Source organism: Planococcus citri, chromosome 2, assembly GCF_950023065.1.
Source record: "Planococcus citri chromosome 2, ihPlaCitr1.1, whole genome shotgun sequence".
NCBI classification, from domain to species: Eukaryota; Metazoa; Arthropoda; class Insecta; order Hemiptera; family Pseudococcidae; genus Planococcus; species Planococcus citri.
In genome coordinates this window covers 32,849,010-32,861,542 of record NC_088678.1, presented here as the reverse complement: position 1 = coordinate 32,861,542, position 12,533 = coordinate 32,849,010, and the positions used below count along the sequence as shown (strand labels likewise).

Genomic DNA, 12,533 nt, shown 5'->3' with positions numbered 1-12,533 from the left:
CAACAGACATGATAGTAAATTAAGAGTGTAAGTTAATCTGCAGAAAATCACTACAATTATGGTATGTACGATATTTTTACTTATTTGATTAATATCTGATTTGAACTTAAGAGAGACAGAGAGAAAAAAAAACAGTAGATTTCAAGAAAATTGTATATTTTATTTTTTGATGGGAAATAAGCTGATTTGAATTTTTTTGAAATTCGAAAAACGAACTTCAACTCATGAAAATTTGTACAGAGAGAGAGAATTAGGTACCTAGGTATAGAAAAAATGACGAAAACAAACAATTATATTAACATAAATGTTTACAAAAAAAGAAAAATACTTATAGTAGGGACCTATAAAACCTACGTTGTACATTTTACAACGAGATCATCATGCATCCTGTTCTTCCATTTTTTGTGCACTTTTCTTCTGAAAATACTTCTCTTGTACCTCATTCAAAGTCAAACCTTTGGTCTCTGGTAAAAATAAATAGCTATACGTAGTGATCAAAAAACAGAACGCGGCAAAAGACCATATTATGATTTTAATATCGAAAATATTCATCAAAGTTGGATAAAGTTTTATCGTAACAGACCAATAAAAGTAGGTGAAAACACCATAAAGTCCATTCATAATTCCTCGAACTTCATTTGGAAACACCTCGCTGCCGATGCAATAAGCGATCAGCAAAACCCCAGCGTTACAAGCCACCGCATACGCATAAAATGACACGGATACAATGTAAGGGAATAATTTATCATCACGATGGTAGAAAATTTCTTCATAAATACCAATGATTACAGCGCATAATCCCATGGTAGATGAAGAAATAGCCATTAAGGTCCTACGTTTCATTCTATGCATAATATAGGGAGCGATTACTGAACCGATGACACCAGCTGCCGCATACCCAATGGCGAATTTTGAGCTATCAATCGGTAATCGTAATCGATCAAAGAAAAAGATGGTATAACTGACCAAGATAGAAAAACCCGAGTGCGGCAATAAAAGTGGCAGCATAGCAACAATGAGGAAAGGTTTCCAAGCGCTGGATATTTTTTTAATGAATCCTGCGAAAGAGAATTTTTCACATTTGTTTGAGTTTGATTTTTCCATATCTTCTATTTCGGTTTTGATATCGTTCGCATTGGAACATCGAATCGAGCAAAGAGTTTTAATTGCAATTTCTTTTTTTCCTTTGCTGTAAAGCCATGCAGGAGATTCGGGTAGCAAGAACGTGGAGAGCATGAAGCAAACACATAGCAAGGCGTAGATCCAAGCGGAGGTTTTCCATGTTGTAAAATACATCAGCGTATTACATATTACTGAACCCATGTTGTAAAAAACTGTTATTAGTCCTAGGAGAGCTCCTCTGTGCGCGGATGATGAGATTTCTGATATGTAGGTGCTGACGCAGAATCCCATTCCTATAAATAAAGGAGGTTTACTCTGTAAATATGTACATCCAACTGATTCTCAATAAGAAGGTAGGTACTTTCTTAAATTTGTAATAGACTCCTTCGGTAATACATAAATACGATTATGATTATTTATACAAATCTGTACTATGTTTAGGTACTATAGTTAAACCTACCTATGCCAAATCCCAAAATAGCCATTCCACAAATGAGCATTTCATAAGTGGTCGCCAAAGCGATAATTATCCATGAAACTACCATTGGTACGAACATAACAAAAAAGTAAAGTTTTCTTCCAAATAAATCCATCATTGTCCCAGAAAGCACACATCAATGGGTGATAACATTCCCAACGAGCTACCTAGGAAATAAAAATTAAATAAAGATTTGAAGAAAGGGAAATGAGTGTACCATACCACAGATAAAATGCAAAATTTCCTGGGCTTAAAAACTTTTCTAACAAGTGAAAAAGACTGTATCTCAGTGAGCACGATGACTCGTCCTTTGAGCTGCGATTTTAATTTTTATTCCATGTACCTAGGTACTCTATTTCTCGTTTTTGGTTAACGAACAATTCACACTAAGAATCTATGACTGAATAACCAACCCTAGGTGTGGAAGAGGAGGAAGGTGTTTGAAACTAATGACTTTCTCTCAATTTTAATTATTTTTTTGGATTTCACTTACCTATCTTAAAAATAATCTTGGAACCAATTTAGAAAAATTTCAATGTCATGTGCAGAAAACTCCAATTTGGGAGAACTCGCAAAATTAATGCAGGCACATTTTTCAAAAAGTTCTCCATCGTAATGATGATACCAAACCGTCCAATTATTTACACACTTACCAATCCAAGATTTCTGTTCATCATTTACAACAATCACAGATCCTGGAAGATCCAATTGATGAAACAAAAACACCATGTAGGTTCGTCCTATCCCGGTCATTATATAAATTGAAAACACTATCAGCGCATAGCTTGTCTGCAAATGTTATACGCAGTATGTGAATAAGTAAAAGTATACAAATAAAATCTGAAATTGTTGTATTTGTGTGTAATTCCTATAATTTACTCACTTCTTTGAATGAACCAGTGACACGAAATTGAAACTTCATCTTAATGACAATTTTTATTCAACATGTGATGTGTGTCAACGCGAACTAAAAAGGTGGGTACATGAATTCAACTTCACCTATATTTTATGGTTAGTTGCTGATGTTTGGTTCTTTGTATTGTACTTGAGATTTTCGGTCTATGTTGGATTAGGTGTTTATCTTATCGTTCTGAGAGCATTTCAATTCATGTATTAGGAATGATATTCCTGAAATGAATACGATTCGAAGTTGTAGGTGAAAAATTTATTGTACGAGTAAGTTTTGAACATGTGCGGTATTTTCATTCAATTTTCATTTTTGTAACAATAATTTATTTTTTTAGATACCTACTTAGGTATTTAGTTGTATTTTTTTAAAAAAATAAACACTGAATAATTAGTGTCGAATGGCGAACAGAATTATACCTCCAACATGTCAAGACGGTTCTCAAGTTTGAATGTGACAGTTTTTATTGCACTTTATCTGGTTAGATTATTGGTGATTTTGTGACACAACATCGTTGAAAAGTGAGCAGGTATAAGTATTGGTACATATCACATACAAATAGGTTTTCTTATATTTCAGTATTCGAGAGATTCTTCTTTTCCAATTTTGAAAATTTTTTCTGTAGCCTAAAAATTTCAAAAACATTTTTGATCATGGTTGATATTTTTGAAGAGAAATATTTTTTTTAAGATTTGGGACAGACTGTTTTTCAAATTAATATCCATCTATGGTGATCATTTTTTTTTTTTTTTCAGAATAAAAATGACCCCTCTCATAAAAATCAATTTCAGCAGCTAAAAATGTAATCCTGTGATAAGTTTGACTTTCCAAATCGATTAGGATGAGATGAATCACAAATCCAAGATGATGAGTTGAAAAGTGTATCATTTTTACAAATTGGGAAATCTCTAATTCTTCAAAAATGCTCTCATCATTCCATGAATAGGAAGGGGTCGACTTAAGAGCGTAGAAGAAGTAATAATTTAGATTTTTCCACTTGACGAGTTGGCAATGGTTTCCTTATTATAAATGATTAAATCAACAAATTGATGAAATAATTTTTTCCTAATGGGCCATTTCACGCCCTACTGACAAGGAATCCGCGATTACGCTGGCGTAAACGCCCCTGAAAACGCGGTTTACTGTCAAGTTTACGCGGTTTTGTGTGCGATTGACCGCGGATAAGGGCAAATCCGCGATTACGGATGACATTTTCACCGCGTATAGACCGCGTTTACGCACTTACGCGAGGCGTACACAACGGGAAGTCCCATTTAATTGCATGAAATACGCACTGTCATTTTTACGCCATGCAGCACCGCGTATTTCTTGTCAGTAGGGGGGTCAATTGGACCAGGAAGTGGTAGGGGGGTTCGGCGATTTTTTTTGAAATTTTTCCTGTGGAAAGACCTTTCGAAGGTATGACCAATGGCGCAAATCGCAGCTCTCCAGTCCATTTTTAAAGACAGCCAGGGGGTGTCAAAGAAATTGAAAATTGAATTTTTTCGAATTTTGATTTTTTTGTGAGGAGTTCATTTCATTGAGTGAAAGGGTTTTTTAAACTTTTTCAACAGATACGTAAAAATATGGGTAGAATGGGTCAACTTCACCTATCAAAACTTTTTTTCATGTTTTAAATCAAAAAATCGATTTTTTTCGTAAACTTTAAATTTTTTAACATCAACTTTGCAACATGGTACCATTCCAATTTTTTAATATGTTGTTCAGCATAAAAAGTTGTCCATAATATATTTTTTTCAGAACTTTTGAGAGTCGGAACGATATGAAAACTACGTTTTGAAACTTTTGAGCTAATTTTTTGTACGAAAAAAGTGGCAACACTGATTTTTATGATATCACCAAATTGCCTTTCAAAACCCCTAACTATGAGAAAATGATCCATTTTGGTAGGTACAGCGGTTATCGAGTTATTATCCACCGCTGAAATGGATGATATAATTTAGGTTCACTAAAAACTTTGACACCCCCCGGCTGCCTTTAGAAATGGGCTAGAGGGCTGCGATTTGCGCAATTGGTCATCCCTTCGTTAGGTCTTTCCACAGGAAAAATTTCAAAAAAATCGCTGAACCCCCTACCACTTCTTGGTCTAATTGACGTGGAATGACCCTAATGAATAGTGAATTAGAATTTTAAACAACGGAAATCAGAATAGGTTTATTTCTCGATGACTTCTCAAATTTTCTGAGAGGAAACATTTCAGCTAACTTGAACCCTCCATTTCCATATTTTTCTATGAAAGGAGCACAAACGTTTTTGGAATGATTTATTGTTAGGAGGAGTTAATATTTTTAGAAAAAAAAATTGAAAACTTTTTTGTTTGTTTTGTTTTTGTAGGAAGTTGGCAGATTTCCATCACCAACGGTTCACCAATCCTTCATCTGAAAGTATAAAGTTTTATTAGATTTTTTTCAAAATGAACCAAATTTCTGAGAGGAAGGCATAAAATCGAGTGAAATAATCACGCATACCTATTAGTAAAAATCTTGCCTCACATAATTATTGATAAATCTATGAAATAAATGCTAGATTTTGTGATGGAAGGAAGGGCATGAAATATCTACTCTCCTTTTTGCAAAACAAGTATGGGGGAGAGGTGGTGTGACAGGCATGCACAATACTTATCCACCTGAATTTCATTGTAAAACGAGATCATTATGCATCTTGGTTTTTCGATTTGGTTTATTCTTTTTTTGGAAATATTTTTCTTGTACTTCATTCAGGGTCATACCTTTGGTTTCTGGTAAAATCAAACAGCTATATGCAGTGACCAAAAAACAGAACCCAGCAAAAGACCATATTATGATTTTGACACCGAAAATATTTATCAAAGTTGGATAAAACTTAATCGCGACGCTCCAATAGAAGTAGCTAAATACCCCATAAAGACCATTCATAATACCACGAACTTCGTTGGGAAATACCTCGCTGCCAACGCTATAAGCAATCAGCAAAACTCCAGCATTACACGCCACAGCATACACATAGAATGATATGGATACAATGTGAGGAAAAAATTTATCGTCACGATCATAGAAAATTTCCTCATAAGTACCAATTACCACAGTACATAATCCCATAATTGACGAAGAAATTGCCAGGAGAGTCTTGCGTTTCGTTCTATGCATAGCATAAGGAGCAATTACCGAACCTATGACGCCAGCAATCGCATACCCAATGGAGAATTTTGAGCTATCAATCGGTAATCGTAATCGATCAAAGATTAACATCGTATAACTAATTAAAATGGCATAACCTGTGTGTTGCATTATAAGCTGCAATACAACGACAATGAGGAAAGGTTTCCAAGCACCAAACATTTTCTTAATAATGTTGGTGAAAGATGCTCTTTCAGATTTGTTTGTGTTTGATTTCTCCATATCTTCTATTTCCGTTTTAATGTCGTTTATATTTGAACATCGAATTGAACACAAAGTTTGAATTGCAATCTCTTTTTTTCCTTTGCTGTAAAGCCATACGGGAGATTCCGGGAGCAAGAACGTGGAGAGCATGAAGGAAACACATAACAAGGCGTAGATCCAAGCACAGAGCTTCCATGTCATGAAATACATCAGTGTGTTGGATAGTACTGGACCTAGGTTGTAAAAAACGGTTAACAGTCCTAGAAGAGCACCTCTGTGTGAAAGTGATGAAATTTCTGATATGTAGGTGCTGACGCAGAATCCCATTCCTGTAAATAAGTGGAGCATTTCAGTAAGTAGGTATAGGTATTCTAATGCAAACTGATTCAAAATATCGAAATAATAAAATACATAATTCAGCTTGGACGAATATTCCAAGTCAATTATTACCCATGCCAAATCCTAGAATAATCATTCCGAAAATGAGCATTTCGTAACTACTTGCTAAAGCGATAATTATCCATGAAACTACCAGTGGTATGAACATAACAAAAAGGTAAAGCTTTCTTCCAAACAAATCCATCAATGTTCCGGAAAGCACGCATCCTATTGGTGATAAAATTCCCAACGAACTACCTATTAAAAAATTCGTACATGTACTGAAATGGTACGAGTGAGTAGGTATAAATAAGTACCTTACGTGAAGCATTATTTTTTTTAACCTACTGCATTGGAGTACTTGATGCTGAAAGTTGTTAGTTTATTTTCAGGAGTACCTATCACAAGAAGGAAATGTTAGATTTAAGATCGTCACAATATTTTCAAAAAATGGATTCAAAATCCGAATCCATTAGAGTAAGCTCAAAACTTTTGTAAGCGTATGGATTGTGGAATCGATATTCTCGGAAATAAACTATGCAACATCATCGCACGAAGGCCTTCAATTCACCTACCAATCCAAGATTTCTGTTCATCATTTACAACGATTTTAGACTCTGGAAGATCCAACTGATGAAACAAAAACACCATGTAGGTTCTCGCAATCCCCCCTATTATGCAAATTGAATAAACTATCAATGCATAGCTTGTCTGTAAATGAATAAAAGTACAAAAATGAATTCTAAAACTAGGTACAAAATTATAATTTTTATAAGATGGGTATGTACAGGTACTCACTTCTTTGACTAAACCGGTGACACGAAACTGAAACTTCATTTTATGGTAATTTTATGTGAAATGAAAATGTACATTAATACATCACGGCACATCGAAAATTTATAAATTCAACTTGGTCTATTTAATTATTGGTTGCTTATTTTTGAAGCTTTGTTGCAAGATTATTTTCTGTCTGGGTTCGTGTAGGTTTTTATCTTATCATTTTGAGAGCGTTTCAATGTGGTGATGCTTGAAATCGAAATCGGACGCAATTTGTGTTACCAGATGTGTTTTTATTTTTTTTTTTTTAGGTTTTGCGATGGGTACTTACCTATTTTAAAAACGAAGTGAGCGAAATTTCGTGCAATCGGCGTAAAAATTTGGCCTTAAAGATGGAACTCTTACATGGTTTGTTATGAGTGAAAAAAACTAAATTTCAAGTTGAAAAAAAATTAAATAAATATAAAAATTTGTCACATTTATTAAAAAATATTGAATGATAAATCAAAGTTGAGAATATACCTACCTTGGTTGTGTTTAATTATTTGTTATATGTACATATTATGTACTTTTGAAATAAATGAGTAGAAATCTTTTGGATGCTAAAATCTTGATCGTTTGGTACTCAAATTGGTCGATAAAATTACAAAACATGCGCCATGAAGCGATAATATTTACAATTTTGCATACTTTCTTAAAAATAAACTACTATTAATCATAAAATTTAAAAATAGAACCAATTGATTCCAATAATTTTATTCAAAAAAAAAAAAAAATCACAATAAAACAGGGATATTTACATGAAGAATAGTTAGTAGGAATGCATTTTTTTTTGAAATCTTGAAATTGTCTTATATTGATAGAACTTAAAAATTTTTTTCGAATGAAAATTTTAATATCACTTTCTAGAATTTCTTAGATCACGTGATCGAGTGTGATGATTTTCGATTTCTAAAATCATCTAAAAACACATTTTCGTGTACCACTGGCCAGTTCAAAATTACAAATTGTTGTTTCTTTTCATAATGTTTATTTGGGTGTTTATTAAAACAAACATCAAAATTTGATTAATGTTGAATTGTAGACAGAATGATATATGTACATTACATACAATAACTCAACCTTGTCTAGAAAATTCTCAAGTTCATGAATACCTATGACGCTAATTGTAGGCACATGTTATCTGCTTGGATTATAGAAGTCAACTTGTGTACGATAATATGACGCAAAATCTTTGAGAAGTGAGTTACTACCTATGTACGTACTTACTCGTACAATAGCACGTGCGAATTCCTATTTCCTATAGATTGCTCTTCCCCTTCAATTCACAAGAGATTCTTCCCTTCCTGCTCCTAGAAATTTTCACCTCATTTTTCGTCTGCCACTTCAGTTTTTCATTGTTTTTTAGGGGGGGGGGGAGGGCTTACATAAATAGAGATCGCATCAACGGTATTGCTTTTCATTTACCTGTATCAAAGTTGGATGGCATTTGTTTTAATCATTTCCAAATGATTTAAAAACGTGAAGATTTGGAAAACGATTTTATCCTGAGCAGCGTTTAAGTAGGTGCAGAATGGTTAGAATTTAATTCTTACCAAAAAATCTCTACTCTTGGTCTTGACGTGGGGAACTTGTGAAAGACGCTTGATCAGGTTCCAGGTAGGTATCTTTAATAACGTGTCTAAATTTCAACGAAAAAAAACTACAATTTTTCAGGCTCCACCTTTTAAAGCGAAGAATATACTCCTTTTAAAAAACAGTCAACTTTGAAGGTCGATTACCTATGCTGTTATTTTTGCGACGAGTAAAAAAGTTGTTTTGTGAAATTGTCTTGGTACTTGAATTTGAATGAGCTTATTTGTGCTTATTGTCATCATTTTTCTATACCTGCCTATAACCGAAATTTTTTTCCCCTCTTCCAAAGACTATTCTTAGGATGTGAAACATTTGATAAAAATATCAAAAGTTCAATTTTGCACAATTGTACATTCAAGTTGTTCTTCAATTGATTTTGATGGTTTTTTCTTTTTTTTGAAATATTGTTCCTGCACCTGATTCAGAGTTTTACCATGAGTCTCTGGTAAAATAAAAGCTGCAAATAACGAAACTATAAAACAAGATATAGCAAATACCCACATGGTGATTTTGATTCCATAGAAGTTCATAAATTTTGGATAAAATTTCAACGTCAGGGCCCAATAAGCGTATGCGAAAACGCCATAAAGACCATTCATTGTACCTCTTACTTCATTTGGGAAAAGTTCTCCTCCAATAATAAAGTTTATTGGTAGAACTCCGATGTTGCTAGCTAACGCATACACATAAAAGGCTATTGGTACAATGTAGGCGAATAATTTCTCACTCTGGTGTTAAAATATCTCCTCGTATACTCCTACAACTATCACACATGCTCCCATACAAAAAGAAGACAATCCTAAGACAGTTTTCCGACCCATTCTATGCATGAAAAATGGCGTAGCTACGCTTCCAATAAAACCTACCACAGAATACATGATTGTAATTTTGGTACTTTCCAAAGGTAATTCCAATCGGTCAAAGATCACGATTGTATAAGCAATCATTATGGAATAACCCGTGTGTTGCACGAGGGCATACATCACTACTGTTATGAGTAATGGTTTCCAAGCTCTCGTAATATTTTTCAGTGTTTCGCCGCACGAAGTTTTTCTCTCTTTTTCGCTGGTTTTCTCCATGTCTTTTATTTCATCTGCGATATTTTCAAGTTTTGAACATCTCAATGAGCAGAGAATTTTTACTGATTTTTCTCGTTTTCCTGTGCTATATAAGCATACTGGAGATTCTGGTACTAGTAAAGTGAAGAGCATGAAAATTGCTGACAGTACAGCGAATATAATAGCTGCGTCGTGCCATATGATGTTGTAAAGTAGAATACTACAGATCGTTATACCCACGTTTGTATGCTACCACGATCAGACCCAATAACGCACCTCTGTTTTTTGGTACGCTGATTTCAGATATGTAAGTGGACACACAGAATGATACACCTGTAATGTGATTATCATGTACCTAGGTACTTGCGCAAATTTATTCTTTATTGATTGTCAAAAGTCTTCTTACCTATACCAAATCCTAGAATGAGCATTCCAACGAACAACATTTCAAAACTAGCTGCAAAACTGATGATTACCCATGAAATGATGAAAGGTATGAACGTTATAAGCAAATATATTTTTCTACCACAAAAATCCATTATGAAGCCGGAACAAACACTTCCAACTGGACTCAGAATCCCTAAGGAGCTGGCTGTAATATAAGAATCACTCAAAAATGAGAAATTAAGGCAGATAGGTATGTTCGTACATAGAAAGGTATCATTTATAACCAAGGATGACTTATTGTGTAAAAGCCACATATACAATGCTGAAACTTACCAATCCATGTTTTCTGGTCAGCATCTAATTTGAAACGCGAGTCTGGGAAATCCAAGTGATAAAATAAAAATGTCACGTAAGCTCTGCTTGCTCCACCGACTATGTAAGTTGACAGTATGATCAGCGAATATGTTATCTTCGGTTTGTATCAAAACAAAAAACAAACAAAAACAGATGAATAGCAAAATTTGTAGACATCAGTTTTCAGTGGAAATGAAAGATATCAGAAATTCATATTTTTGCTCATGTTGACTAAGTACCTATTTAGAATTCCAAATAAAAATAAAAGTCTGAAATAATATCAAAAACTGTATTTGAAAATAGTTTGAACTTTGAAGTTCCTAACTTTAGCACTTTTTAATTTTTTTTTTCAAGTTTTTAAAAGTCAAACAAAATACGAGTACCTACCTTATTGTACCTATAAAATAGGTAAGATATTTGATTTAATTTTTTTTCAAAAATTTTGAAGAGTACAAAATTGTTACTTACCTAATATTATGAACTAAAAGAATTTGGTCTAGTTTTAAAAAGTCTGTGTAACACGGAACATGATCATAATAATTTTAAAAAGAATACCTACATACCTACTCTTATGTTTTAGCCCTATATTCTTCCACTTTTTCAGCTCGATATTAACAAACTTTTTGTCACACAATTTTGAAAACCCCAAAAAAATTTCGTGAAAAAATCCTAGAGATTATAAATTTGATTTTACATTTATGCATGTAAAAGTAGGTAGGTACATATAATGTTGGTCCTTCTTTCCTTGTCTCTCGACAAAAATTCGTGTTTTTGTTTTTTTGTTTTTTATCAGAATTATTAAAAATTGATGAGAAATGTAAAATGTTCATGAAATCAGATTCTATGATGTTTTTTGTGAAGCAGGTAAGAAGACATATGTTTTTTACAATTTAATGATACCTACACTTACATTTCTGTTGTGAGCTAAATGACTATAGACAGTGACGCGTGCAAAAAGTGATACATATACGTAACTATTCGCATGCTTTAAAAAATACGATCTGAAGATGTTGAAAGTCACTTCGAAGTGCTTGTTGAATACTGAGAAAAGGTCTGCAGAATAATCACTTAACATAAAACAGCTACTCAAACTGTCAAAAGGAATAGACATAGGCCGATACATGCAGAAAAACCCTCATTAGGACTCTGGGGTTTCATTAAAACTTTTGTTCCTGTGAAGGTGTGATAATCGTGAATTACTCGTACAGTATTTTCCAAAACAGCAAAATGCAAACTTTTTTTCGATTTTTACCTAAACATAGATAAGATCTTCCGCGGTAAAACAAAGAAAAAATTGCATTAAAGCGCTGAAAAAATAATAAGAGAATATGGCTTGGATTTGGGAGTATGGTATAGGTACCTCTACCTACTGTAAAATCCTTGGAAATTAAAGCGCTACATTGTATAGTATTAGGCTTATAGTGAAATGTATGTATTTTAATTATGAGAAAAAATTTCTTTAAAATTAACGCACTTACTTCTTTGGTGAAACCTGTGATTCGAAGTTGACACTTCATTTTTTAATTTTTCACCGTAATCAACGTTATTTAAAACAACAATTATACCGGGTCGAGGGAGATTTGATGCGTATAATTTAATAGATAGATCAATTTCAAACTGGTAGAGGCCCAACCATAACTTTGAACTAGGTAGCATTAAAAATTTATACTTAGATTTATATACAGCTTCTATTTATTCGTAGCATGTATTTTACCTATACATACACCTACCTTGTTTTATCTTATCGTAAGTATCGTACGATATATGGTGAGCAGGTATCAGGTACCTATTGGTTAGTCGATACTTACACTTAGCATAGGTATTGGCAGAGACAGAAGAACACTAAAATATGTTGCCGGAATTTGGAATAGCGGGGCGCCGCAAGAGTTTTGCCTTTCTCTCCTCCTTCCATATGGTTACATATTTTCCCCACTTTTTTTGCAATATTATATGAATCACGTATGAAATGTGTCATCATTTCACTTGTTTTCGAAATTTAATAGAGAATAAGAGAGAAAACTGCAATTAATCATTCAAAAATCACTTTATTTACGAAA

The 12,533-nt window shown here is 33.4% G+C and overlaps 3 protein-coding genes across 5 annotated transcripts; all 3 read right to left on the bottom strand.

Annotated features, from left to right (window-relative positions):
* Positions 1 to 274: 274 nt before the first annotated feature.
* LOC135835462 (facilitated trehalose transporter Tret1-like) lies at positions 275 to 3,076 on the bottom strand. Of its 2 annotated transcripts, none has more exons than XM_065349725.1 (4): positions 2,484 to 3,076; positions 2,254 to 2,389; positions 1,583 to 1,767; positions 275 to 1,415 (listed from the first exon to the last, which is right to left on the bottom strand). In XM_065349725.1, exons 3-4 carry the CDS (start codon positions 1,716 to 1,718, stop codon positions 379 to 381), a joined length of 1,173 nt encoding a protein of 390 aa, XP_065205797.1. In that variant the 5' UTR covers positions 1,719 to 1,767; positions 2,254 to 2,389; positions 2,484 to 3,076; the 3' UTR covers positions 275 to 378. The 2 variants fall into 2 exon arrangements, with proteins under 2 accessions (XP_065205797.1, XP_065205798.1); XM_065349726.1 differs by having other exon boundaries at positions 1,583 to 1,763.
* Positions 3,077 to 3,198: 122 nt separating this feature from the next.
* LOC135835461 (facilitated trehalose transporter Tret1-like) lies at positions 3,199 to 7,251 on the bottom strand. Of its 2 annotated transcripts, none has more exons than XM_065349723.1 (4): positions 7,064 to 7,251; positions 6,841 to 6,976; positions 6,338 to 6,523; positions 3,199 to 6,216 (listed from the first exon to the last, which is right to left on the bottom strand). In XM_065349723.1, exons 1-4 carry the CDS (start codon positions 7,100 to 7,102, stop codon positions 5,162 to 5,164), a joined length of 1,416 nt encoding a protein of 471 aa, XP_065205795.1. In that variant the 5' UTR covers positions 7,103 to 7,251; the 3' UTR covers positions 3,199 to 5,161. The 2 variants fall into 2 exon arrangements, with proteins under 2 accessions (XP_065205795.1, XP_065205796.1); XM_065349724.1 differs by lacking the exon at positions 7,064 to 7,251 and adding an exon at positions 6,588 to 6,663 and having other exon boundaries at positions 6,841 to 6,961.
* A 2,368-nt stretch (positions 7,252 to 9,619) lies between these two features.
* LOC135835463 (facilitated trehalose transporter Tret1-like) lies at positions 9,620 to 12,116 on the bottom strand. The gene is made up of 4 exons (XM_065349727.1): positions 11,955 to 12,116; positions 10,456 to 10,591; positions 10,142 to 10,327; positions 9,620 to 10,068 (listed from the first exon to the last, which is right to left on the bottom strand). The coding sequence occupies exons 1-4, from the start codon at positions 11,991 to 11,993 to the stop codon at positions 9,956 to 9,958; spliced, it is 474 nt and encodes a 157-aa protein (XP_065205799.1). The 5' UTR covers positions 11,994 to 12,116; the 3' UTR covers positions 9,620 to 9,955.
* Between the last annotated feature and the right edge of the window lie 417 nt (positions 12,117 to 12,533).

Coding starts and splice junctions, on each gene's coding strand:
- LOC135835462 (XM_065349725.1), bottom strand. CDS start 1,718: ATGATGGATTTATTTGGAAGAAAACTTTACTTTTTTGTTATGTTCGTA. Junction 1,416..1,582: donor TATTTTGGGATTTGGCATAG/GTAGGTTTAACT, acceptor CTTTATTTATAG/GAATGGGATTCTGCGTCAGC.
- LOC135835461 (XM_065349723.1), bottom strand. CDS start 7,102: ATGAAGTTTCAGTTTCGTGTCACCGGTTTAGTCAAAGAA. Junction 6,977..7,063: donor TCACCGGTTTAGTCAAAGAA/GTGAGTACCTGT, acceptor ATTCATTTACAG/ACAAGCTATGCATTGATAGT. Junction 6,217..6,337: donor TATTCTAGGATTTGGCATGG/GTAATAATTGAC, acceptor ACTTATTTACAG/GAATGGGATTCTGCGTCAGC.
- LOC135835463 (XM_065349727.1), bottom strand. CDS start 11,993: ATGAAGTGTCAACTTCGAATCACAGGTTTCACCAAAGAA. Junction 10,328..10,455: donor TGACCAGAAAACATGGATTG/GTAAGTTTCAGC, acceptor CTTATATTACAG/CCAGCTCCTTAGGGATTCTG. Junction 10,069..10,141: donor CATTCTAGGATTTGGTATAG/GTAAGAAGACTT, acceptor ATCACATTACAG/GTGTATCATTCTGTGTGTCC.